The following is a 27,464-nucleotide window of genomic DNA, read 5'->3' on the forward strand; positions in this document are numbered from 1 at the left end:
CTGTCGCTAACATAGACTAACGACGTCTCTGGTGCGAGTTGGACTACCATATAGATGTGTTCTGCATAACGAAAGAAAGACATAGAATCTTTATAATTATTCGAAAAAAAATTCGTTTATTATGAGACATTGCTCATTTTTATAATCGTAATAATGTTTTAAATGTAGTTAGTTAAAATTTAATAATTATTTTAACTGTCTTGCTTTTTTCCGGCCGTGCTGGCCTGCTGGTAAGATCTCAGGTTCGAGACCCGATTCCACCTAAGAACCGTCGTGTAAGACGGTCTGGTGCACGCTAAATCTGTCGGGGCCAAACGCCCTCCCACTGGTGAGGTGTGAAAATTTGGAGAAGGGGTGCCAGCTCAAGTGTCGTTCACGTCATCTGATCGCGGTTCAAAATGACGAGGTCCCTCCTAAAATAGCCCTAGTGTTGTTTTAAAACTGGGGCGTTAATATAACTAAACTTTCTAGAGCTACAGAGCCATTGTGACTATGTATGCCTATATTGTACATATGAATGTATCCATGTTCCACATTCCTCCGAAACGACTGGGTCGATTTCAATCATACATTGGTCACTTAATATTTAGGATAAGAGAAAGAATACTGCCAATTTTTCGAATGTAAAAGTTAATTAAATATTCAGTTCATTAGAAATTTACTGAAATGTCACCGTTTTTCTTCGGAACAAACTATTTTATAAAAATAGTTTTATACTATTTTAAAATCCAAAATTTTACTTTTTCAATGACACCAAATTTCTTCCTGTGTAATGTTTTTCTTCAATTTATATTACTTTTTTTTAAAAAAATTTAGGACAGACTATTTTAAAATATTATAACAATAAGAAACTGTACTCAACATAAGTAACGCTACTGTTTCATATCTTTTGGAATTCTTTTTACTTTGACTGAAAGTAATTATTTAGCGATGTCAAAAAGAATTTGTTTATTTTTCATTTTCAAGTAGGCCGCCATGGCTTGGCTTCGGAACTGGAGAGTTTCAGGTTCGAGACCGGTTCCACCGCAGGACCGTCGTGTAAGCGGATCTGTTGCACGCCAATCCATCGTGGCCGAACATTCTCCCGCTGGTATGATGTGGATATCTGGACAGGGAGGTGCCAGCTCAGGTGTCCTCTTCGTCATCTGACCTTGGTTCAGAATTACAAGATCCGTCCCAACATAGCCCTAGTGATGCTTTAAAACGGGACGTTAATATAAGTAAACTAAACTAAACCATTTTGAAGTGATTTTAAGTAATGAGCGCCCTAGGGCAGTCAGTCTAGTGTGGTTTTTTAATTAAAGGATTGTTTCTATTATATAGCATTAATTTTTTACTAAGAATATATGAAGTTATTTAAATTAATGCCGAGTATATTAATCAGTTTGGTTTAAAAGAGAATTGTTATTTTTCAACATTTAGAAACTGGTTTCAGGACTGCATATTTTATCTATTGTAATCTATTCTTAGATGTACAAGAAGGTGAGAGAGGAAAAGGGGGGGCGCACCCATTAGATCTTGGGGATGTTGTAAATTATTCTCCCCTACCTCTTGGCACGCGCCAAACGTCAGCTCACCCTCCCCCCATTCCTCTACTATGCTAAGGTCAAAAGAGCGCTGTAAACCTCTTGGCGCCCTTGAGGAGTAAACTCTCTTGTTTACATGAAAAGAACCTGTAATAAAAGTGCCGCAGATACAGATACTCGTTTATGGATTTTCACCCCTGACCTTTCGGTAGGACCCCAAAAGTTGTAAAATTGGTCAGCCGAAAAATTAAAATCAAACAACCACTTTTGATGCTTCGAAAGCTTGGTTTCATACAATCTTGATTGGAATTCCATTTGGAAGAGCCTTGTAATAAAACAGCGGGGCGGTTCTCGTTTGGACTTCAATGCATGCAAAAAATAGTATGGCGAGTATTGTGAGAAAAAGAATAGTGAAGTAAAGCCGGAATGTAACTTTGAATGTTCTTTCGTCGGACGTCAACTCAAAATTTGATGTTGATCAAAAAATTCAGTAAGAGAGAACCCCCAAATGTATTCGCTTTTACCTCGTACATAATTTCATATTTGTAAATTGTAGTATTTTTGAGGTATAGGATGGATATTCCAATATGCACAGTGAATTATTTAGGCATTTTGTGGCCCTTGTACAATGCACAATGTGAAGTCTCTCTTTTAATAACATTTTGGTTTTATATTTCTGCACATTTTTTTTCTCGTTTCCGTAATACAGAGAAAGTATAATAATTGTCAAACTCGATAATTATACTTTATTATCGAAATTCGTACTCAATTTTGACGAATCCCCACATTTTAGAATCCCCGAATTCGAATTCGAATTTTTTTTTTTTTTTTTTTTTTTGGTAAATGTCTGTCTATGTATGAAGAAGACAATTCAAAAACGATTTGAGCTTGACAGATGAAATTTGGTATACGGTCTTTACTCCAAATTTGCAGATTTCTATCCAATTTTTAGTAAAATGTGTTCAGAGGGTGCCCGGCTGTTCGAATATAAATTTAACATAACTACAAAACGGAGAGAGCTAGATAGATAAAATTTGGTACACAGATTTAACATTTATAGTGCAGACGTTTATCAGATTTTCAGCCAAATCCAACCATGGATTGACGATCTGTCGGTCTGTACTTTCAGAAACATGTAAACGCGATAATTCAAAAACGCTTGTCTATATCAAATTTGGTACCTGATTTTGAGACCTTATTTGTCATTTTTATGTGAAATCTTTGTTTCAGTAGGTGGAGAAAAACGTGTTAAAAGCACAAATGCAATTTTCGGATGTTATTAATCTCATGTCATGGATTAACGGCCAAGAAAAATCGCCAATTATCACATGATAGCTTCAATAAAGATACTAAATTCCCGCCAAAGGCTATTTTTCGGTAACTATTGTAACCCATGCCGAGCAATTCATTCTCTGGAATAACACCCTTATTAGAGTGCATTGCAGAAAGTTTGGGGGGGGGGGTGACCACTTCCACTGGTTTATTAGGTTAATGAAGTTTTTGGGTTAATATTTATTATTTTATTAACTTTATTAGTACTAATTTTTGATATATCCATTATAACTCCCGACTGCCTTGCAACCATGTTTGCATACAAAATTATTGAAGCAGCAGCTGGCTGTTTATAAGTATTCTAATAATTGAAAGTGTGTAATAAAATATATAAGAGCGCGATCCTTACACTTGATAAATGTTAATTTTATCTTAACGTTTTATTACTCATAGAATTTGTAATTTTTAAAGAATTTTTTAATTGACAACTAGAATTTTTTTTTAAAAAATTGATCTATATGCAACTTTTTCTCAACTTAACGGCTCTGGGCAGCTGTGTAATTCGCCACTTAATATGCAAACTAGTATAAAAGGACACGCTCTTAGAAGATTTGGTTCAATATCTGATAGAAACTTACAAACTTTCTTGCATTGATTTATTCTGATAGTAAATCAATGCAAAAAAAAGTTGAACATTAATATTCTTGATAAAAGTTAAAATTATTTTAATATTTTATCAATTCATATCATTTGTATTTTGTTCGCATCTATTTAATTGGTACTTGGAGAAATTTTTTTTAAATGATCTATCTGCGGTAACCACTTCTAAACCTAGTGAACCTAACAGTTACATAATCCTCCACTGAATATGCATTTTAATAGATATTCCGCTCGCAGTGATAGTATTCCGCTCGCAGTAAACCTGTAATAAATCCATAAATTTAATTTATATCTTTTAACTCCGCCTTTCTCTTTCCTCACACACGAAATATACGAGAAGAAAGTATTGCATGCGTCAAGAAATTCGAACGCGATATTTTAATGAATACTTCACTTCTCAGATCTGTCTGTGCCAGAAAAATACATTTTTTTGGAATAATGCATTTTTTGGAATTTGCTGTGCTTATCTGTTATCATGATAATCCAAAAATTCTAAGCTATGTGGATGAAATTTGCTTTGTGGTTTTTTGTTAAATTTGTACATTTCTATCAAATTTTGAACAAATCGAATCAAATGAGTGTTTATCTGAATATAACTACGAAGCGTGAAATGATAAATAAAATAACGAGTTCACTACTTGTCGCTTTGTATATTCTCATGCATGTAAATGCTAAGTTTTAAAGAAATAAAATTTTGAAATGTGATCTTCACGCTAAAACGGTTAGTCTGTGTATATTTCGGTGCTAAATTGCCAGGGGAAAAAAAAGTTTCCTAAATTCATACTCTGTTTTCTCCCCTAAATTACCCAAACAAAAACACTCATGTTCAATAAAACTAATTACATTTGAACTCGGGCAAAGGTCGTATGTTTTTACTTTCTCGTTTTCGGATTATAGAGAAAGTATCGTAATCTTCAAAGAAAATTCAAATTCGAGATTTTGACGAATCGCCTCGTTTCAAACCTCCTTAAATCAAAAAACCCATTTTTGGAAGATGTCTGTTTATCTGGGATAAATACAACTCAAATATGCTGAGAGCCAGAAGGGTGAAATTTGGATACGGTCTTTACACACCCAAGTTGTAGTTTCTCTCAAATTTTGAACAAAATCCATTTAGAGGAAGTCTGTATGTCCGGCTGATCGAATATAAGCACAATAACTATAAAACAAAAAGAACTAGACAGATAAATTCAGTACACAGATTTAAATCTTTATCGTCTGCCTTTTGAGTGAAATCCGGCAAAGGGCTGACCGTCTGTCCATCTGTACTTTTAGAAACATGCAAACAAGGTAACTCAGAAGCGCAATGACTTAAATTAAATTTGGTACGTGAGTTTGAGACTTTAAGTGTAGTTTTGTCATATATTTTTTTTTTCAGTCGGTTGGTAAAAACGCGTTTGAAAACCAAATTCTATTTTTGGATACATTTAATCGTATGCCAGGGATTAATCGCCAAAAAGCTCGCCATGGATGACACGATAGGTTCAGTAAAATTGCTAAATTCATGCCAAAGGTTAATATTTCGTAACTATTGTAAGCCATTGCCATGCAAGGCACTCTCTGGGATAACACCTTTATTAGAGAATATGCGAGAAAATTTTAGGGAGACCGCTTGTTATGCTATGAGATGGGAGGGAGTAACATCTTTATTAGATCGTATGCGAGAAAATTTCGTGGAAACCATTCCGATTGGTTAATATATCCTATACAAATTCGATTACACATAGATGGATTGATAAAAATCTACAATTTTATGGCGAAATTTTCCATAAATAGTATATAATATTTTTGTCGTAAGGCGAAACACAAAGTTTTGTTACACAAAATACCGATAACTGATTTTGAAACTTAACCCCTTGAAAAGGAATTTCTTAACTTACCAAAGAAATGACTCGTGTTATTTAGAATATTTATTGTTATTGTAATTTCTATAATAATATAAGGAGTATGTGAAATATTGAAGAATTTAAGAGATTTTTGTATTTCAAATTGATTAATACTTTCATTTTATTGCAGAATTAAAACTAGGAATTCAATAATCGGATTCGCATGTCAAATACGTCATTGTATGCGAAGGAGTTACATGTTGTTGAAATACATGTTGTCTTTGCATAAGTATAATAAGATTTGTCTAGTTCGCTGTGCTGTTGAAATATCGTTCTCACGGACATATATAATTCAAAAATGGTCCCCCCCCCCGACTTCTGGAAGTCATAAAATGTTTTGGTCGAATTTTTATGCAGTCACAATACTTTCTCGTTTGTGCACTTTGTGTGCGAATGTTGTAGAAAGTGCTATTTGCTCAGGTAAATCTATTACAATGTTGCCTAATTATATTTACTTAAAGGCGATATTTTCAAACATCATTTTGTTTTCAACATTAACAATCAAAATTCTGTGAATATGCTTAACCCTTTAGCGACATTCGCCGGTTATATCCGCCATCTATTGAATGCTTCACAATTACTCTGAGACGACCACTTTTGGAGGATTCCATCTCATTAAGGGGAGAGACGCGGAAGGATGAGCGCATTTCCAGAATTCTTCGCAATTGTTTGAGCTTGATTTTAGCCCTAATAGATACTTTTTGTTCCATTCTTTTTTTCACTTGTATGTAAATATCATGTCATTTTTGACAGTTTTATTTTAATTCAGTCTGCGAGTAATCTGAGCTTATTTTATTGTTAAATGTAAACATCCCCTCCTTTCATCTCACCCCTATTTTGATGAATTAAATCCATCTTAACGCATGCGCAAATGCGCAGAGGTTTTTAAAATCAATACTTGTGCAGGTAATATCCGTTTACCATTAAATACCACCCTAACTAGCATTTCAGATTGCGTAGCATGAATGGACTCGACACACACGTCACAGTCACATGACAAAGTAACCACATAGATTATGTAATGTCCAGCTGTGCTATCTTAAGACGTCCTTACCCCTCCCCCTTCAGTAAATTGCATAATGAAATCCAAGAAAGAATCATTCGTATGTTTTTGACGTAAAAGATGAGTATAATGTATTCCATATAGAACAAAACTGATGCAAAATTAAATTTGGCGTACAATATCTATTTGGCTTATGAGGCCAAACCTGAAAGTGCTCATTTCTTTTAACTTTTGATGCGAGATCCCTTTAGTGAATGGCACTTTGGAGGAATGAATCTTCATCGGTCGAAGAAGCTATAGCGATTGGTGATTAATTTTTATGTAAACCAGGACTCCCTTCATGAATATGAACTCTCTGGCGTTACATCCCAGCTATAATTATGTATATATATGTATTTGAATGAGTAATAGATATTTAATTACAGAAATTTTTATATTATTAAAATTTTTATCTTTTGGTCTGTTAGACTCTTAATAGTTTGAGAATTATATATGCGAAATAAGAATTAAATAATTCCATTATCTTTTTTACTCATGCTATTTTTTTACTATTAAAAATTTTCATAAAATTTCATTAGCGGAATAGTTTTTTTTTTTTCCAATTCTTATATAACATCTTTTAAATTTGACTTTTTAATGCTATTTCAGTTATTAGGCATTATAAAGAATTTAGATATATTTAAACCCGGAAGATTACATTTTGATTAAAGTTTAGAGATTCAAATTTCCTTCAAAATTTTAATCTCTTTTCAAATAATTAGATTCAATAAATGATGATTTTCACTTCTTTTCAAATAATTAACCATTTTATGCATAATATTTATGGAATATATATTGTCTATAAAAAGATGTCAAATAACAAAGTAATTCTAAAAGTTATATCTATTTTACAATTTAAGTTTGTTATTGGGTTTCAAATGAGTCGTCTTTGAAGATCAGTTGGTTTTCGGTGATCAATAGTCAATAAAATTTTTAATTAAATATTTTATGTATTTTGACTTCAATGATATGGATGTCCATGATCCATATAAATGAAGTATTTTGAAATATCAAATTGTGATAAATATTAAAATTGCATTTCTCAAGAGCTTGACATCTATTCTGTTAGGTTGTCAACTTCTAATTTCATGTTGTCTGTTGTAATAATGCAACTTCACTTTCCAATTTCTCATGTAAATTGGTCAGACAATAGATAGAAAAATTAAAATATCACTGTGTATGGTTGAATACACTGAAAAAAAAAATTGAAATTACTAGAGAAATGTGAAATATTATGTAAAATTACACAAATAAAAAGTATTTTAAAACAGTTTAGATTTTTTTAAATGTACTATTAAGCAGATATTATTAAAAAGAAATCTCTTGAATTTTGGGCTAAAGTTAAATTAATTTTTCTGCCAAAATATTCTAAACTCATTCTGAAGAGGGGAGGCGAATATCGCTTAGTGATTTGCATTTATGCTCCCTCCTCCCAAAATGCATATTTATTCTAAATTTTATAACACGGCCTAACCTGCAAGTCATCACACGTGCACACCCTTTCATTATTACTTAGTATTAATAGATAAAGTAATGTTACATGCGTACTGTGCTAGCTTAACAATTTCAACGTGTAATTTTTACAGGAGAAACATGCTTTAACATCCAAAATAAAGATATAAAAGGTGAAATTTACTTAAGAAAATTAAAATGAAGTTCACCAATTTCATTATTTTCGGAATGATTAATTAGATAAACTTATTACCTGACGCTTCGAAAATTAAGCCTAAACTAATTGGATAAGCTGACACATTAAATCACTTTTAGTATTTAACTATATACATACCATCTTTTGCATAAAGTACTTATTTTCACTTTCTTTTAATAAATTTAACGCCTTTCGTATGAAGTACAAACGCCATTCAATTTATAACCCATTTTTCACTCTCCGACGTACTAGAGTTCTAGAATTTTGGAATTTTATTTTCCTAATGCCAAAACAATTTTGCAGCGTATTTGAAATTTAATTATGGATTTTTTCGTTACTTCCAATTAAATTGTGATTCCGTATAAGATGTATCAGTTTGTGAATCAGGAAAAAAAAAGATTGCCTGGTAATTTCAGAATGAATTTTTAAATACATGAAAGACTGCAATTGAGATGATAAATTAATAAAGAAAAGATCGCTTTTATTAGAGTAATCTTTTATTAAAGTAATAAAAGATTCTTTTTTTTTAAATCCAAAATGAAAGGATGAAAAAAAAAAAGTGTTCACTGAAAATAATACGATTAGGAAATTAATCCGTAATCTGTAATAATAATAATAAAAAAATGTGTCTGTGTTTATATATATGTGTTGACGCACTACAGGCCAGATCGTTTGACCTACATCTATGAAATCTGCAATCTATGACATCTATAGCATATATACCTTGGAGGAAGGGCGATGTGCACCTAAATAGGATTTTTTTTCAAAAAATTTAATAAAAATATAATTTTAATGAATTAATTAGAAATTAGCTTAATTTTTATCTCATTTTTCTACAATAATTTCCTAAAATATTATTGCACAAAAATAAATTTTACATTGCTTCAAAATTTTATGAATTCCATTTTTATGATAATAATTTAACAAATGTGAAATTTCTGAATTTTTAAGTATATATTTTGCCTAGTTTTCAATAGATTTATTGAAATCGTTTTTAAATTCAAACCGCTTTCGTTATTCCATCAAATATTTAATCAAGTGATTTTCTTTCGTTGTTGAAAGCTACAGAAGATAGATTCTATTGAATAAATCTGTGTAGTTTATAATACAAATAAAAAGGTGAGTATACAACATCACGAAGTTTAGAATATAAATGAACCTGTCATTTGCGTTTTTTGCAATAAAATGTTTTGGTATTTCTATTTTTAATATCGCGTTGTACGTCTAAATTAATATTTACGTACCTAATAATAAATGTAAGACAATTAAAACAACACGGCTTTAATATCTGCATGACATAGCATGCAATATATATCATGACATTATAACTAAACGGTTAAGCTGAAATTAAATATTACCAATTTCCGAGTCGAACTAGCTGATCGCCAAATACGAATAATATATCTAATAAAAAGAGAAAATTCTTAAATATTTATCGAAAATTATTTTTTGTAAACGCCAACTGCAAAAACGAATCGCAAAAATTCGTGCACGAAGATTTTTTTAAAAATTTCATTTTTAATTTTGGAACGATAATGTGGATGAAAATTGGTGACTCTATTATGCTTATTGAGTAAATATTTATAAATATAATTCTTAATTATTAAAAGTATTCGAATATTGTTCTAAAATTGTTATTTCTAATTTAGCATAACACACATTGACTTTTTAATTCCGGTTGTCGATAATAAGCGATTTAGCAAATTTTCTTTGTATTCCACGATCGCTTCCCGATTTTGGATTAGAGGAAAAAGGTTTTTTTACTAACTTTTAGCATGCCAATAAAAGTATTTTTAAAAGTTATTATATTATTAACACTTATTTAATTAATTACCAAACACATTTAACGCTTAAATATTAAACTGTTTCACTCAGTTTAAAATGTCTATTTTAGTTATTAAATAGAAATCGGAATATCTTTTTTTAGAGTGTAAGAATAATTTTTAAGGTTTTCTTCGTCGTAATTTATAATTTTTAAAATGATTTCTGGATTTTTTTGCATTTGAATTTCAGTCTTGATCATTTGAAGAACTTGCATGTAGAGGTTTTAAGTTGATCGTGTGAACAGATAAATTCATTTGAAATCTTGGGGAAAAAAAAAAAAAAAAAAAAAGCTTGTTTTGAAAAGCATCAATGCAATATGCCAAATAATTTTATTATATTTCTTTCGGCTTATCTTTAAATGGTCTATTTTCAAATTTTGGATCATATATATATATTTCAAAGTGAATTTACTTCTCCAATTTATGTAAAGTAGTGTTTGGAAAAACTTAAAAACTCTGTTTTAAAACAGTAGGGGAAAAAAAAAAAACCTCTTTATCAATGTTTTAAAGTTTTACTCTTTTTTTCCGTTTTTTAATTTATATCGGGGATATTTAACTTTTTTTTCCCCTGCCATTAAACTTGACTATAAAAACTGCCTTGAAACCATTTTCATACTAAAATACTCGGATTTTAACGAATTTCTTCCTTTTAAACCACCCGGAGCCCTCAAAAAATATTTTTGGAAATGCGCGTTTTTTATTTATCGTCTTCACAGACAACATAAAATGTCTACAAGTTTATATTGTCTCGGGTCACAATAAATCAAAAACGCTTAGAGATAAATAGATGAAATTTGATATATGGCCTTTGTATCAAATTTTTAGATTTCTATGAAATTTTGAATGAAATTCATCGAGACTTCTGTATGTCCGGCACTCCGAATACAAGCTAGCGCAATAACTACAAACCGAGGAGAGCTACATGTATAAAATTTAGTAAACCGATTTAGCATCTGAAATACAGATCTACATCAAAATTGGAACCGAATCCAATAAGGTGTTGACAGTCTGTCGGTCTGTACTTTCAGAAATATGTAAACGCGACAACTCAAAAATGAGGTGACTTAAAAAAATGAAATTTGGTGTGTAATGTCGTCAATCATTGCTCTGCGTTAAATTTTTGTCTTAATCGATCTGAAAAACGATAGCTAAAATTCATATTCGATTGAAAGATTTTTGTGTATTTACTGCATCTCAGCGATTAGGCGCCACAGATCGCGCGCGAATGCCAAGCATTTAATGATATAAAAGTATAGACTCGCTTTACTCTACTGCGAAACGCACAACTCTCATCTCCCGGGGCCCCAGTGGCCTGGTGGTAAGGTCTCGGCTTCGGAACCGGAAGATTTCAGGTTCGTGAAGAACCGTCGTGTAAGGGGGTCTGTTGCACGTTAAATTCGTCATGACGAAACGTCCTCCCGCTGGTGTGGTGTGGAGAGGGGGGTGCCAGCTCAGGTGTCGTCCTCGTCATCTGACCGCGGTTCAAAATGACGAGGTCCGTCCCAAAATAACCCTGGTGTTGCTCCAAACGGGACGTTAATATAACCAAACCAAACCAAACCTCATCCCCCTATCTGTGAAAATAAACATCTGAGTACTCAAAACTTTCAAGGCATTGCCCCAAATCCACAATTTTATACAAGGGCATAACACTTTTATTAGAGAAGTAGTAGTCTTCAGCCACCAGATGGCTGTCCAGAGATACTGGTTATATTTGTTTTCAATTAAATCGTTTAGATAAAGCTTCTTGTCCAATATTCCGCCGAATTGTGAGACATTAAAGTCATATTATTTTAATAGTCTTGTATATGTTCTATTCATTGCTCATATGAACTTTTCTAAAGAAAGCCAGTTCCATAAGATTGTAGCACTATTTTATGTGGTTCATCCATCTTCTAAGTTTAGAGATATTATAGATACTATTTATAGACTATTTAAAGATATTATAGTTAGAGATATATATCTTTTATTCGTCCTTTAAAGTACATATATGTTAAGTAGAATCCGTTTTAGCCTTTTAACAACGGTAGCAAATCACATGACTAAATAATAGATGAAACAATAAAAACTATTTTGATCTCATTCGCAATCATGAAATTATTGTGAAATATACTTAAAAATATATTTAAAAGTTAATTCAATTTAGACTAAAGAATTTTTCAACTAACTTGGCATTATTGGAGGATATTTTTTTTTTTTTTTTGAACTTCAAAACAGTGTAAAAATCACTTTTGAGCTGGAATATTTTCAGAAGTTATTGGGGAAAACATCAAAATCTAGCCTATTTTTTAAAATTAAATTTTAAAAAAATGCTACCCACGCGCGTGCACGCTTACTCGCCTTTATGAAAAGTAGAGATTTGCGAAAGAGTTCAATGGAGATCGTTCCGACTAGTTTACTTTTATTATTTTGTATCTTAAAATGTCAAATTACGAAATAGCGGTTTTACGCACAGGCGTTGGAGGCGCTTTGGGAGTGTAGGTACAGGACCAAAAAATGTATATAAGGAATTGCATCATTGCTTTTGAAATGATTTTCACACTTGGGGCTTTAATTTTGTTAAAAATCAATCAGTGAAATTGTATGAATTAATATCTCCATTTAAAATTTGCTTGGTAAGCAATTCGTTGCTCCCCTTATATACTGTTGTTTGCTAAATGTTCACATCTTCGTAAATATTTTCAACCATAGTCTCTAAACTATCGACATTGAAATCTTTGTTTGAGCTGGTATTAATTAGAAAGCAAAATATGCTGGCCTAACCTTTCAATTTTTAATTTCTTAATTATATATCAGATTAGGTGTTATTTGCAGGCATTTTTAAAGGTGAAAACATTTTTATGCCTTTTATATAAGGGGATAAGAGCTCCATTTAATGGCTTTCTTACTTTCCATATTTGCATATAGATTTTGAAGTATTTTGTTACTTAACAAACACTTATAATATGATTAAGATCACAATTATTATTTAATCATCTCAGCTGCTGCAGATAATATATGTGATATCGTATAGCGTATAATACCATAACATATAAACGTACAACTATCTGGTGTAAATAGCACATGAGAGAAATATATAATTAAAATCAGCGCACGTCAGAATACCGAAGTTCATCGAAATAACCCATTCTTCTAATATATAAAGTATTTTTACTGTAAAAGGTATTTTTACATAAAATATTCATATAGTCAAGACCCTTTTACCGCCTGCAACTTTTATTTCGAATTAAAATGAGGGTGTCATCTGCACCAAACAAATTTTAAAAAACTGAAAAAAACAATTTTTTCCATTAACTATTAATAATTTTTAGAATAATATCCCCACAATTTAAAAAGCATTGAGAATAATAATTCAAAGGTACATAAATAAAATGATTAGAGTACTTCACATTTTCATTCAATTATAATAGTAACAATAAATTAAAACTCTTTTTCGGTATGAAGTGTTATTTTTTTATAACTATTTACTTTAACTTTCCACAAATCTCCAGTGTAACTTTCCTATTCATTCGCAGTATTTATGAGGGGAAAAAAAAAAAAAAAAAAAAAAACACTGTTGGTTAGCTTGGATTTCTATAATGTATAAACTATTTTTGGATTTCTGTTTTATTTATACTGAGTAATGGATATGCCTTTACTAAATCTCTTCATTTTACGGAAGATCCGAGTTTTTAAACTATCGTATAAAAATGTTAAGAGAACGAATGTCATTAAAACCGACCGCTTTATATTTCTCCTACATTCATACTTATATTTTTCCAAATGATGAAATTGTTTATAATTAGTAAATTTATATATATTTTTTTTAATTAGAATTTTTCATTTTTTGAAAAATCATATTTTTTAAAGAAAAATTAATAAAAGCAATTTTTAAAGCAAACCTTTAATAGGCAGCTAAAAAAAATTCTTAATGATTTTATATTTTCCTGTCTTTAATATATAGTTCATTAAATAACTAACATTTAATCTTGCAAAGAACTTTTTCTCATACTCATTAAAAAATAGTACCATTTATTTGGAATCAAATTTACTTAATTCATTAATTGGTAATATCATTCTGATATTCAATGTGAAGACGAAAATGCGAAACATTATTACAAAAAGAACATTAGTACTTCAGAAAATGAGAGAAATTCAATGAGAAGATTTTATTATTACATACAGGAAATAGATAAAATTAAATAAAAGCGTGTGAAGACAATGTGAAGATGCATATCTCTTTACTTTTAAAATTGTAAATTTTATTGAGTTAAAATATGATAACTGTGATTAATGAATTTCTTAGCATTTTCAAAGAAAAGAAACGGATTCTTCTTTTCCCTCTCAAACTTGTATGTATGTAATTTATATAATAAATTATAATTGTTTTAACAGAAAATTTTGTTGAATATAGTTTTAGTTCATTTCTTTTGGTAAAAAAAGTTGTTTACAAACTAATTTACCAATACATAATTAAATTATTGAGAATAAATTTAACTTAAAGCAGTTTTACTTTTATAGTTCAATGAAAAATTAACTTCATTATGTATTTGTTTCTTTTAATTAGCATACTAATTTTGCGAAAAATTAAAGTTCCACTCTAATTAAAGTGACCAAAATGCATTTAAAACAGCCAAAACTTTCGCTTTCATTTCTATGATTCTTTAATATAAATGAATGCTAATTGTAAATATAGGCCGACCTTTGTTTCCTATCAATGAAAATAACTCCTTGTTATTTTTTCAAATATTTGATTAATTACGAATCTTTTTACCCATCTTCATTTTTAATTGATATAAATAATTTTTTTTTTGTTTAAAATAGAGAAAAATATTTGAATCCATGGCACCATGAAGTGTTATTACACACACACACACACACACACACACATATATATATATATATATATATATATATATATATATATATATATATATATATATTTAAATGTTCTTTCATTTCTCACTAAGAGAAAACTACGAGCCCAAATCTGTCCCAACGATCTTTTCGTTCATAGCATTCATAACTCAACCCATCACGGAAAAGGCAAAAAGTAGTTCACTCTCTGCGAACGGGCGCGAAGTAAAGTTCGAATGGAAAAAGGGGGGTGAAAATGTTCTGTCGGCGAACACTATCGATTCCCTTGGCTCTGAGCGGGCCGGGAGGGAGCCCAGAGTGGGGGGCCGCAAGAGAGGGAGGAGTTACTGGATGCTGGGGAGGGGAGCGCAGACGGTAATCTGCGGCAGCCGGTTTGACAGTCGCGAAGACAGGCGTGGTGTTACGGTCCCGGCGGAGGGATACACGCCGGTGAACCACACAGGGGAGTGGTGGTTTAGAGGGAAAAGTCACGTGGTCTGCCTCCCCCCACCCTGTTCCACACACAACACATACCGCCTCTCCCATTCTCTGTCTTTTATACTTCCTTTTCTCAGTTCTCGGCGAGCTTGAGCGCGCGACAGTCGCCTCTGTGAAAACTTCCTGCCTGCTTCTGCTAACTTTGGAACTGCGGTCAACTTTTACAACCACCTGCTACTGCCTGCCGTGCAAGTTCATCTTCCCTTACGGAATCGTCTGCATCTTTTAGTTACTTAGTTGTATAAAGATCGAAATCGTTTGCTTTCTTGGAAAACCAAAAAAAGTACGCACGTGTCTGTGTTTGCGGCTTTGACATGCGAGAGACTTCGCACGTGCTGGCAAAGCGAAGGTTCTGACAGGAGACAGCTGAATCTTCTTCTGCAAGTGTCGGATGCTAAAGGCAGACAAGTCTTTTAAAATTCATGTTGGCAATGGCCTGTTGATGCCAGCTCTCTTGTGCCTGGCCAAGGACACTACAAAGAAATTTAGGGATTTCTTTAGATAACGCTTAAATAATAAGGACATAGGGGAAAAGAACCATGCATCTTCCCGCTGATTCGATGAACGGATCACCGGTGACAACAACAACTAGTCCGGACAGATCGCTAGCAAATGACTATGTGTATCCTCCAGAGAGACTGTTGAATGATGTATTAGCAGATCACCCGAATGACCTGGTCAAGACTGGAAGTCCGTGTTTTTTGTGCTCTCCCCTACCTAATCACTGGAGATCCAACAAGACTCTGCCAATCGCTTTCAAAGTTGTCTGTTTGGCGGAGGTTGCTGATGGGACAGTGGTCACAATTAAGGCCGGCAACGACGAAAACTACAGTGCCGAACTGAGAAACGCAACAGCTGTGGTCAAAAACCAAGTGGCCAAGTTTAATGATCTGAGGTTCGTCGGCAGAAGCGGTCGAGGTAATAATTATTTCCTTTTCATTCATTTTTAAGTTCCGCCAATTAGTCTGATTATCTTAATAAATGAATGAGATCTATTTTTAATTAAGGTAGAATTATTCAATAAGTTTTTGATAGAAATAATTTTTGAATTAATGCCTTTATTCATTTGAGTTAAAATTTTAGAAAACCGATTATAATACCATAAAAAATGAACTTTCTACGAAAAATTAAAATCCTTTCTTACTATTAAATAATTAGACTCTCTAAATCCTAATAAAGGCACATTTGTATCATTCAGATCACACAATGATCCTAAACTAGAATTGAACCAGAATTGCTTAAGCTGCGGTAAAGATCAAATTAAGATTATGTAAAATAACTTTGGAGTAATTATAAATTTTATTTAAAAAAATTTTCTAGACTTTATAAGCAAAGATTTCTCATAAAATTAATCCTGACTTCAGACATATCAATAAATTTTCATTTGTTTTACTTATCAGCTATACATGCTTGCTTTTATTATACGTTTCACAATTTTGAGATCAGTTAAATATTTTTAAGGAAAACGTTTGTTTGGAAATGTTTTCCTCGATGGTAAAAGGGAAGTGAGCAAAGGAGAATATGATGTCCACATTGAAATTTAAGCAAAAAACGAATTAAAAAAAAAAGGTTTGATCGTTAATATTTAAGGCTTTTGATCAAATTATATGAATGCTTCTCAATAAGATTTCAGTTATAAATAAAGAAAATGAATAATTTTAATCTCTTCAATAATTGAAACTTATGCGATCTTTAATTTAACAAAATAAAGTCACTGATCTTTCCATTTGCTTCTTATACGTAAACATTGTTCGATTGTTACATAAGTTTATAAAAAAATGACGCGAAAAAATGTCATGCTATAAAACTAAAACACAGATTTCTTTTCTTTCTTTTTTTTTTTGTAAATTTATTATGTTTTTAATCTTTTCGCGCCCTTTATCAGAAATTTTAAAATTAAAAAAAGTTGCAAGAAGTCTTAATAAGTGAAATTCATTAAACTTTACATGTTCAAAATCTCCTTTAAAAGGAATATTCATCATTGAATTGTGAGATTTCTTTTGAATAAGGCGAATACTATACAGACTTGATTAGTTACAATTGAAGCTTTGTAGATTGTCAGAATAATTTTACGAATTAGATTCGTTTGATAATACGAATTTAACAAAATCTAAAATGAGAAACATAGTCAAACTTTTTCTTTTCTTTTCGAAAATGAAAGATTTGAATATTTTCATCTAAAAGTGTTCAATGCATGCTAGTAATTTATTTCTCCAAAAAAAAATTTTTTTTTAAAATTAAAAATTAGAAAAAAAATGTCAGCTGGTTTTAGAACAATGCGAGTTCGATTTTGAAAGTTTATTTGAACTATGAGCGGTAAATGTTTTAATTTGTATATTGAGAAGAAAAGGGGGGGGGGGGCCCTTCAATCTAAATACAGTGCAGTTAAAATTTGCTTAAACCACTAATTCTTTTCCTTTTTTTCCCCTCTGTATAAAATTTCCCACTAAAAAAAAAGTCTTTGCAAAAAATATTCTTATTGTGCTCTATTTTATACCAATTACTCTATTTTGGGTAGTTTTGAGATTTAATTTAAAAACTACGTTTTTCAGTATTTTCATGCAAATTAATCAGCAAATATTCTTTACGTTCGTAGCTATATCGATTGTAAATTGTATCGAAAGTGCATTCAAGAATATTATTAAATGAAAGAATTCCGAGTTTAATGCTGAAGAATTTTTGACAAAATAAATTTCTGATAGTAAACTTTTATATTCTCATATTTATTAAAAATGTATAATATCCTTGAGGTATATAATAATCATCATCAAATAAGTATGATATGTATTTATATTAATAATAATCATCAAAAACCCTAAATTATTTTATGGTTTTTGATGAAAACGGAGGTTGAAAATAAATTTCGTACACTTAAGACACTTAAAAAATACTTTTAAATACATTGGTGTATTGATGATTAGAGAAAATGTTAAATATTTCACTAGAAAAACTTACCCACGTATATATATATATAATCATTTATTAAAAGTATTTTATATTATAATCTATGTGGCATTTATCAAATTAATTCTTCGCACATAGAAGAATTTCTATTTGAATTTATTCCTTCTTTGTATTATTTCCTTTAATAATCATTTCAAACAGCATTGATAGAATTCAATGAATGGTTAATTTTATCACTTCGCCAATTCAAATGCAAATGTTCCGGGAGTTTATTCAAATGCTAATGTCTTTTCCTGTATTAACTAAATAATGCTTTCACAAGCTATTTGTTAGCAAAAGAAAACTGAATTCATCATAATCATTAAAAGCTGTTTGTACGTTTGGATCCAATAATTATAACAAGTGAGCTTATTATTTATAATTTCCTTTAGTAAAGGTAATTTAAAACTTAATGATAAATTAAATCATAATTAATAAAAAATGCTAAATTTAGTGAGTGTTGTTTCAAATTTTAAATAAACTAATCTGACGTCTTTACCGAAATTTTATGATTAAAACGGCTTAATTTTCTGCGCGGAAATGAATGTTTTAGTTACTTGCTTCAAATTCAAAAGAGAATTGATTGAGACTGGATAGGTATTGGTACTTCTGAGCAGATTGGCAGATTTAAAAGAGAATCGGCAGCAGTTTGTTATACATTGAAAAACATGCTTTAAATATTTGTAAATAAGCTAGAGAAACGCTTTTTATTTTTCCCTTTTTTTTCTCTCTCATTCTTTCTTTCCCTTTTTTTAAAAAGTTAACTTAGTTAATTTTGTAAAAATGTCCCGGAGAGTTTCATTAGATTGCGGTTAAAGTAAGTTTTCAATACTAAAGAAAATGGCTATAATGAACTATGAATTATTAAAATTTTATGCTCAAGATTTAAAACAGCCCAATTTATTTCACGGAAATGAATGTTTTCTTTACTCTCTTCAGATTCAAAAGGGAATTGGTACTCACGAGAATTGGCAGATTCAAAAGAGAATCAGCAGTAGTTTGCAGTACATTGAAAAATATGCTTTAAACTTCTTGTAAATAAGCTAGGGAAACTGCTTTTATTTTTCCATTTTTTCTGTGTTTTTTTTTTAACTCCCTTTCTTTATATTAACTGGGTTAATTTTGGAAAAATGGTTCGAAGAGTTTCGTTAGATTGTCATGTTAGATTGTCAGTAAGTTTTAAATACTGAGGAAAATTATAGAAATGAAGGATGAACAATTGCAAAGGTTACTTACACATTTTTTTAAAGCATCATCAGTAGTTACAATAATTTGTGTTCGAGCCTAAGGCATGGATTTGAAAATAAAATTGGTTCACAAAGTATGAATGAATGGCAACCAGAAAAAGAAATATTTAAAAATGTATAATAAAGTATTGTAAACCAAAATCGTTTGCTGAGTTTATGTTTGAGTTATTAAGGTCAAAAACTGATAGATGTTACATCTTTGCGATCCACAAAATTCAATACACTACCCTCTTAAGTTTCGGCGCCATAACCTCATAAATCTGAATTGATTTGGAACAGAATGTTTCATTCTTAATCAAACGGCAAATTGCTTAAAATTGAGTTTTTCAACGTAATAATAAACGGAATTCCTGCTAAGTAAGTTTCGAAAACTTTGAAACAGTGTAAAAAAATTCTTTAAAATAATACAAGAAAATAAAAATAGAGATTAAAAAAATGTTTCTAAATTGCAGCTTATGTAGGTCCTGTTTAAACAAGACATCCAATGTCACGATCTAGTACAAATACAGTATATTTTAATATCAAATTTAGTGTTTAAAAGTATTTTAGAAATGATGTTCGATGTTTTGTTTCTTTTAGAAATGTGCGTTTATACAAAGGTATATTGGAAATCGGCTCCTTAGACAATTCATGATAAATTGATGGTATTTAGATAAAGTCGTCTGAGTATCAGTTTTGATTTAGAAGAAATGCTCTTGTTTCTTCAATTTTTTTCACAATTTGAAACATTACATTTTATTTACAAATATATATTTTTAGTAAAATAAGATTTCGCAAATAAAAATTTTTTAAATCATAATATATGTTTGTTTTTTATCTCAAAAGAAAATCTGTTTGAAAATTTAACTCTTTTATTGTCTCCACGAAATTTTGTGCTGTGACGGCGCAATTTGGTCTCTTTATTGTTTGAAAATCAAGCAAATCATTCCCTTATTTCAACCAAATTATCATAGATGATTATTTGATACATTGATTATTATTAAATAGACAACGTAGGAAACTATCTAACTCTCACAACTGTAGAAGACCTCACGCTCTCAAAATTTTCGTTTATGGTATTTATTTTTTATTTGTATCTAATTTAAGCAAATTAAAATCAAGTATTGTTTAAATTAATTTTGGAACATTATTCTAGTAACATTTCTAATTGCCCTCTATCTGCAAGCTTCATTTTATGTTATTATATAGTTCTAGACAAAAATAAACGCGGAGCTTCGTAACTTTAATAAATGTCCGATCCTACAATTAATGAAATATTATTTAAAATGCGTAACATTTTGTTTTTCTATTTCGCTTAAAAATTATTTTTAAATTTCAATCGCGCATTTTTTTTTAACGCGATATATTAAAAAAAAAATAAATAAAAAAAAAACTTTTTAGAAATGGATCTGACAATAAGCGTTTTGCTTCTTGTTGATGTCAGAATTCGCTAATTAATATTATATTAAAATAGATTTTGAAAGTTTAGAGGAAAGAAAAAGATGCGGAGAATTGTATTGCCTAAGGGTCCCCCAGGAAGATTTAATCTGGCCCTGGGGATAAAATATGTTTCAAAATTCCTAAGCCATGACTTGTGTAGTTTATACGTAAATCCGGCAGTGCACAGAATAATACTGGAATCGAAGCCACACCACCTCCTCTTGGATTCTTTCATATCCGCAAACAAAAATATTTAGGAAAATCCTCTTGAAAAATAAAAACATTTCAGTGAAATATTTCAAAATGGAATATAAGTATCCTAAACAGATTTCGCTTTCCTCCTTTATCTGTTATTAATTATTCATTTTCGAAAAAAGGAGAAACACACACACACACACACACACACACACACACACACACACACACACACACACACACTGAATTGAAAATATTAATTGACTCTGATTGATGATAGGGTGAGTTAGTTCATGTATTATTATGAAGATTTGCAGGTGACTAGTTTTTGTAGCGGAATGATTAGTTTATCAACGTTTGATTATCGTCTCATTTCTACAAATAATAAAGATGAATGTGTATGCGAGTGTGTTGGCAGGACAGTCCATAAAATCTAAAACTACTGAATTAATCGGATACATTTTGTGAAGTGAAATGTGCAGCTTGAAGCGATTTAAAGAAATTATTAAAAATTAAATAAATTTTGGCAAAATGTCACATTTGACTCGCCAAAATATTATTGTACAAAATTTTTTTTTGTATTAAAATTAAAAGAAAAGTCTTTTTACTGATCCAATTTTATTTTCAGGCAAGCTTGCTCAGAATCTTGGTAATTTTTAAAAACAAAAAACAAAAGATTTTATTGTCAATTTAAATTTTAGACTATTTTTGTTGTTGCGTCAAATTTTTAATGCCGTGATTTTTTTTTCCTCCATTATTATGAAAAAAGATTTTTTTCATATTTGTATAATTTATATAGAGAATAAGAAAGTGAAATTACACTACCGCTAGAGTTTTACCGGACAATTTGACTTTTTATATCATTTTGATGTCATCGGATTTGAATCTATTAGGATTTTTCATACACGCAATGAACAAAACAGGTGTAAGGCTAATAAAATAGCAGTTTTAATGTTTATTAAAAATAAATTTATGCGCAAAAAAAATTTCTTGTATAAATTACTGACCTAAAGTTTTGCGTAAGAGATTTAATTGAAAGTAAACACAACCAATATTCATGGCTAAGTCAGTTACTATAAAATAGCTATAAAGACATAAAGATCCGGGAATTGAACTTAATGCGAAATTCTGAACTAGACTTGCTTAGAAAACTGGGAAGATAACAAATTTTTTAAAGCATATTCTTATTCGAACAGTGGGTGGTAGGATATCTTGCCTTTTAGGAGTTCTTTCAATTTATGTGTCCTTTGCCAATATGTACATACATTCACATACGAAAGCAAATGTATTCAAATCAAATTTAAATATATTTAATTTAAAAATATATCATAGTCTGAAATTAACTGAACATTCAAATTGCTTTAAAAAGTAAAACAATTTTCAATATTATTAATAAATTTGAAATAATAATAATTCATTAATATGTTTAATACAGTTATAATAAAATGAATATTGGAATTTAATATTTATTGTGAGATACCGATATCCAACAAACTAATAAATTTCCCTTAATGGATGATTGCGTCTTTGGTTATGACGACCGCAAGTAATCAACCAGATTCTCCTAATTGTAAAACTGGTCCTATTTCTTCAATATTTAATATATTTTTATGCATTTTAATTTAACTTGACTTGTTTCATATTTTTAAAGATATATCGTTGCCATGATTTTTCACTTATTTTCTTATGTCCCATAATTTTGAAGTTGTACATTTATATTCTCGATGACAATACCTATGTGTAATATTGTCTGCAAGTTAAATAATTTAATTAAGCTTTTATTCCATAGGAATGATTACAATTGGTAGCGAATTCAAAGAATAAAGGGCTTTATAATTTTATAATATTTATAATTAACTTCTAAATTAAGGAAAGTCGAAGATATTAAAAAAATTAGTACATTGATTTAAGTGCGTTTTTATAATTATCATTAAATTGAAGATATATCGTCAAATAGTTCTTATTTATCGTAAAGGGCACTATCTTTTACAATCTTCGGTTTATATCAATCAACCCTCTTTTTCTAGTTTTCTGGAACGATTTCATCAGAAAGAGAACATAATTTCAATTTTGAGATCGTTAGAAATTTAATCGCCAATGCCACTATCAAATTATTTCATTATTCAATAAACTTTATAAAAGTGTTTAAATTCTGTTCTTCATATAAAATAAATTGACTGCTTCAGTTACGCGATAGTTTTGTTCTAATCTGTATTTCTGTTATTCACGCAGGAACACGTATAGTTTATATGAGAGTGGCACAAAAACTCATAAACACCTAAGGCTTTTATTAGTCTATTTATATAGTTTAATACGTATGATACCAACCCACTTGGACAGTTTTTTTGGGGGGGTGGGGGAGTCCAAGAAAGTGAAAGCCATAAGCTAAAATTTGTGTAGCTTATACATATATCTTGCACTGATAGGAGAGTAAAATATTTTTTCGATTGGAAGCAATTATCTTAATAAAAAGCTTAAGAAACCCTAATATATTCGATAAATACATGGCCCTGAAATTTCGCTGAAAATCGGCGAAATTGTACAAATATTGCATGAAATATGATTCTGTGAGATTTTCTTGTGGACAATCTCCCAATTTATCAAATGGAAATGGATTTTATCATGATTTTTTAAGAACCCTCTATTAGAAAAACTGATTTGTGGAGAATAAACAATTCATGAATATTCCGATGCTTTTTTTTTACTTATACGAGATGAGAATATACGAGAAGTCCCAATATTTAACTCGTTTTATACAGGGTGTCCATAAAAAAAATGTATACACAGTTTGAATAATTGTAACTTTTTATTCACGTATAATAAATATTTAAATTACAAAAAGTACATAAAAAGGGCAATTATTCCTTCCACCGCAGATGTTCAAAATTATTACCTTTCTGCTGAATTTACCGCTGATGAGGGTGGGCTGTTGATTTGCAAACTTTTCATTTGGTAATGTGGTACTTCTTGCTCATTTGTGGCTTGTAAATCTTCCAATGTAGCCGGTTCTCTGTTTCCCCACAAGGCAAAAGTCAAATGGCATCAGTTCTAGGGGTCGGGCAAAGTACTCTATTGACCTCTACGAACAAACCATTGGTTTGGAAGACAGTCATCAAGATACGTTGTTGCAGCAGAATGATAGAGTTTAAGAGTTTCCTTTCTTCCTCTTTTGTTTATGAGGATTTATTTATTATAAATTAAGTACCGTTAAAAAATGTCTGTAATTTTTTGGGGGCAACCTATAAGTCTTTCCCTAGTCTTGCGATTATGCAATTGGCTAAATGCATTAACATTCCAATTCTCTACAATCGATGACAGCAACCAAATTGCTGATGAAAGACGTAACACGTGTTTCTACGCCTCCTTAAGTGGTAGAAAGATTTCATAGAAATTAAACAGCTCTGGCTTAGTTTCATTGTACTTAAGAACAGATTAATAATGCTTTTAAAGCTGCATCCTGATTAAATACAGCAGTTACCTGATGCTGTTCAAGATTACTTAATTGAACGTAATAATCCACTGCGCTGCTTTTCCCTATAGCCATTTCAAATTGTTGGGGACTGGACAAATTATTTTATCTTATCGGATTTCACATAAATAAATTAAATTTCAATTTAAATGTGTAGGAGTCGTGCTAAACTTTATTAATAAAAATGAAATGCTATTTGAATTTTTAAAAATTGAAGAAAAAATTGGGAAAAATTGACAGTTTCAAAAAGAATTTTGAAATCAACTTTTTTCAGATATACGTAGTGTCGAAAATTTTCGATAGTTGAGAAATTTTTTTTTAATAGGGGTTGTTTTTTGTAAATTATGATAAACCTGGTAAAAAAGTGTGAAAATTGTGATAAACCTGGTAAAAAAGTGTGTAAATTGTGATAAACCTGGTAAAAAAATGTGTAAATTATGATAAACCTGGTAAAAAAATGTGTACATTATGATAAACCTGGTCAAAAAAATAATGTATTATCTTTTGATAATGCATGGTTGAATAACAATTACTAATTATTGTTAAAAGAAGATAAATTAATAAATTTTTTTTCTGACTGGTAAATTTTGCTTTTAATAATTATCAAATTTGTTTGGTAAATTTTGCTTTTTGGTAAATAAAAAATGTGAAGCTGCTTCCATTAGAAGTTGGGAAAATAAATATTATCAATACATAAATAATGCTTCTTTTTTTTTTCATTTTTGTATCGTATATTTTAGTTCTCTAAATTAATTTCAAAACTTTTATACAACATGCGATATATTTACGTATGACTGAAAATTGAATATTTAATTCGGAAGAAGCGTAAAGAATATGCGAATACCAAGTTAGTACTTATAAAAAAAAAAAAAAAGACACTGAAAATTAATCGAAAAGTCCTTTCAAGTTCGTTTTATTTAAATGAAATATTTTCTGATTAAATCTGTAACTTTCGTTAATATTGCCTGCCGTACCAATACTTTGAAAAAAGCTAGGGAAAAAAATGTTTGTAATTTATGAATCTTAAAATAAAATGATTGTACAGCAGACTTCAAAATTAAGTTATTCGAGATGATTTTGCATTTCAATTCAAAGTTTTCTCTCGCGTCTATAACCCTGGCCGGTAATCTTTCCTGACTTTCCCCCCTTAAATACAACGGCAGCAAAGCGAATTCAATTTCGTTCTTTAGTATTGCCTCAAACTTATTCGTTTCTTTCTTAATTTAAAATAAAGTCTGCGTACAAAAAACTAATAGAATCAATGATTCTACCTCATGATATGAGATAGACAAAAAGAAAAAAAAAAAAAAAAAAAAGAAAGAAGAATCTCATACGCAGAACAAAGAGAGAGGGAAGAAAAAAAAACATTCTTATTCAGTACAATCTTACTAACAGACCGAAAAAGAAAGTAATGTTATTAAATATCTAATTTGTAGATAAAATAGAGGAATGGGAAAGAACATCAACTGAAGGGAAAAGTCTTTCATACGATGCCAGATATTAATTGCATTAAACTTTCCATTATTAATGTTCTAACTGAAGCGCACTGATCCAGAAATAAGGTGATTTTTGTTTCTTAGATTCTTTTTCTCGTTTTGTTCCTTTTCTTCATTTTGTTTTTCTAGAACGCAAAGAAATAACTGTTCTGCTTAAGAATTCACCAACATAAGTAAAAGTGGAATGGGTGGAATAGAACAATAAGAGGTTTTTCAGTCCAGTATATATCCGTGGGCAGGGATTCAGATAAATACAGAGACGCGATCAACCGAATTTTAGATACAAATTCAATTACATGCAAAAGCTAGCGATGCCCAATGCCTTTCCCACTGCCCCAAGGGATTGCTGGTAAACGTTGTCGCATAATTGAATTATAATTCTGTGCCGTTTACACGGGAGCAGCAGTCGCGCTGCTCAACTCAGCTCTGCGGAATACGCTGCGTCCTCCAGTGTTTAGCTTAAAAATCAGCGAAGCTTTCTTCTGCTACAGAACAAAAGTGAATTAGCATGACGAGGGGAGGTTTCTTTTTTGCGTTTTTTCCTTGCCCCCACTTTTTTTTTTTTTTTTTCGTTCCTTTCATTTACTTTATCTTGCGTCTCCCTTTTTGTGAAAAGAAAGTTTGCTTTTTGTATTTGAATGGTTGTTTTCGTTTTCCGTTTTCTTATCCGAGTCTTATTGAGACGCAAAGTGTGGTTGATAAAGCAGAATTGCCCAACTTTTCCTCCCCCCCCTTCTCCCCTGCCCTTTTCTGTGAATGGCGAAGAGCGAACAGATTTTATTTGGGCGCGCGACTTCGGACGAAGTTTTCGACTGAGTTATTCGAATTAGAGAATGAACCATTTTCTTTGCCTGCTGAAAACTTTTTTTTCAAATTCTTCCCCTACCCCCTTTTTTTCAAACCCTGGTGAAATGTTAAATGAATCCAATCGATGTCTCCGTCTTTGCAAATAAAATGATAGAAGCATGCAAAACTTGACAAGACTGGGAAAAATTGCAATTAATTTTGAGAAATTTTTGAAATTCCTTGCCCTCTGACTTGAAACAGAACTTTCCGAGATTAAATTGTTTTGATTTTTCAAAAAAATGTGGTAAATTTAAATAAATTCATAATTAGAAGAGACAGACGAATTTTTAAACCTGTTTTTAAAATAATAGATTATTAATCAGTTTTTTGCCATTTAGTCAGTTGAGCCTTCTGCTACATAAGATTCCTTATTTAAGAAATACTTATGAAGTGTCTTATACTTAGAGATACTTATGAAGTGTCTTATACTTAAAGAGATACTTATGAAGTGTCTTATACTTAAAGAGATGCTTATGAAGTGTCTTATGTCTTAAAGAGATGCTTATGAAGTGTCTTATGTCTTAAAGAGATGCTTATGAAGTGTCTTATGTCTTAAAGAGATGCTTATGAAGTGTCTTATGTCTTAAAGAGATGCTTATGAAGTGTCTTATGTCTTAAAGAGATACTTATGAAGTATCTTATGTCTTAAAGAGATACT

At 30.5% G+C, this 27,464-nt stretch overlaps 1 protein-coding gene across 2 annotated transcripts in view; it reads left to right on the forward strand.

Annotated features, from left to right (window-relative positions):
• The window catches only part of LOC129962580 (runt-related transcription factor 1-like), an 85,207-nt gene that overhangs the window by 16,146 nt on the left and 41,597 nt on the right, over positions 1 to 27,464 (forward strand). The window contains exon 2 of one of the 2 annotated variants that reach the window (XM_056076380.1): positions 15,269 to 16,109. The exons of the other annotated variant lie outside the window; for it this stretch is intronic. Within the exon in view, the coding sequence (XP_055932355.1) occupies positions 15,731 to 16,109 (379 nt within the window). The 5' untranslated portion in view covers positions 15,269 to 15,730. The remainder of the gene's footprint in view (positions 1 to 15,268; positions 16,110 to 27,464) is intronic. 2 annotated transcript variants of the gene reach the window in all.

Source organism: Argiope bruennichi, chromosome 3, assembly GCF_947563725.1.
Source record: "Argiope bruennichi chromosome 3, qqArgBrue1.1, whole genome shotgun sequence".
Taxonomy (NCBI): Eukaryota; Metazoa; Arthropoda; class Arachnida; order Araneae; family Araneidae; genus Argiope; species Argiope bruennichi.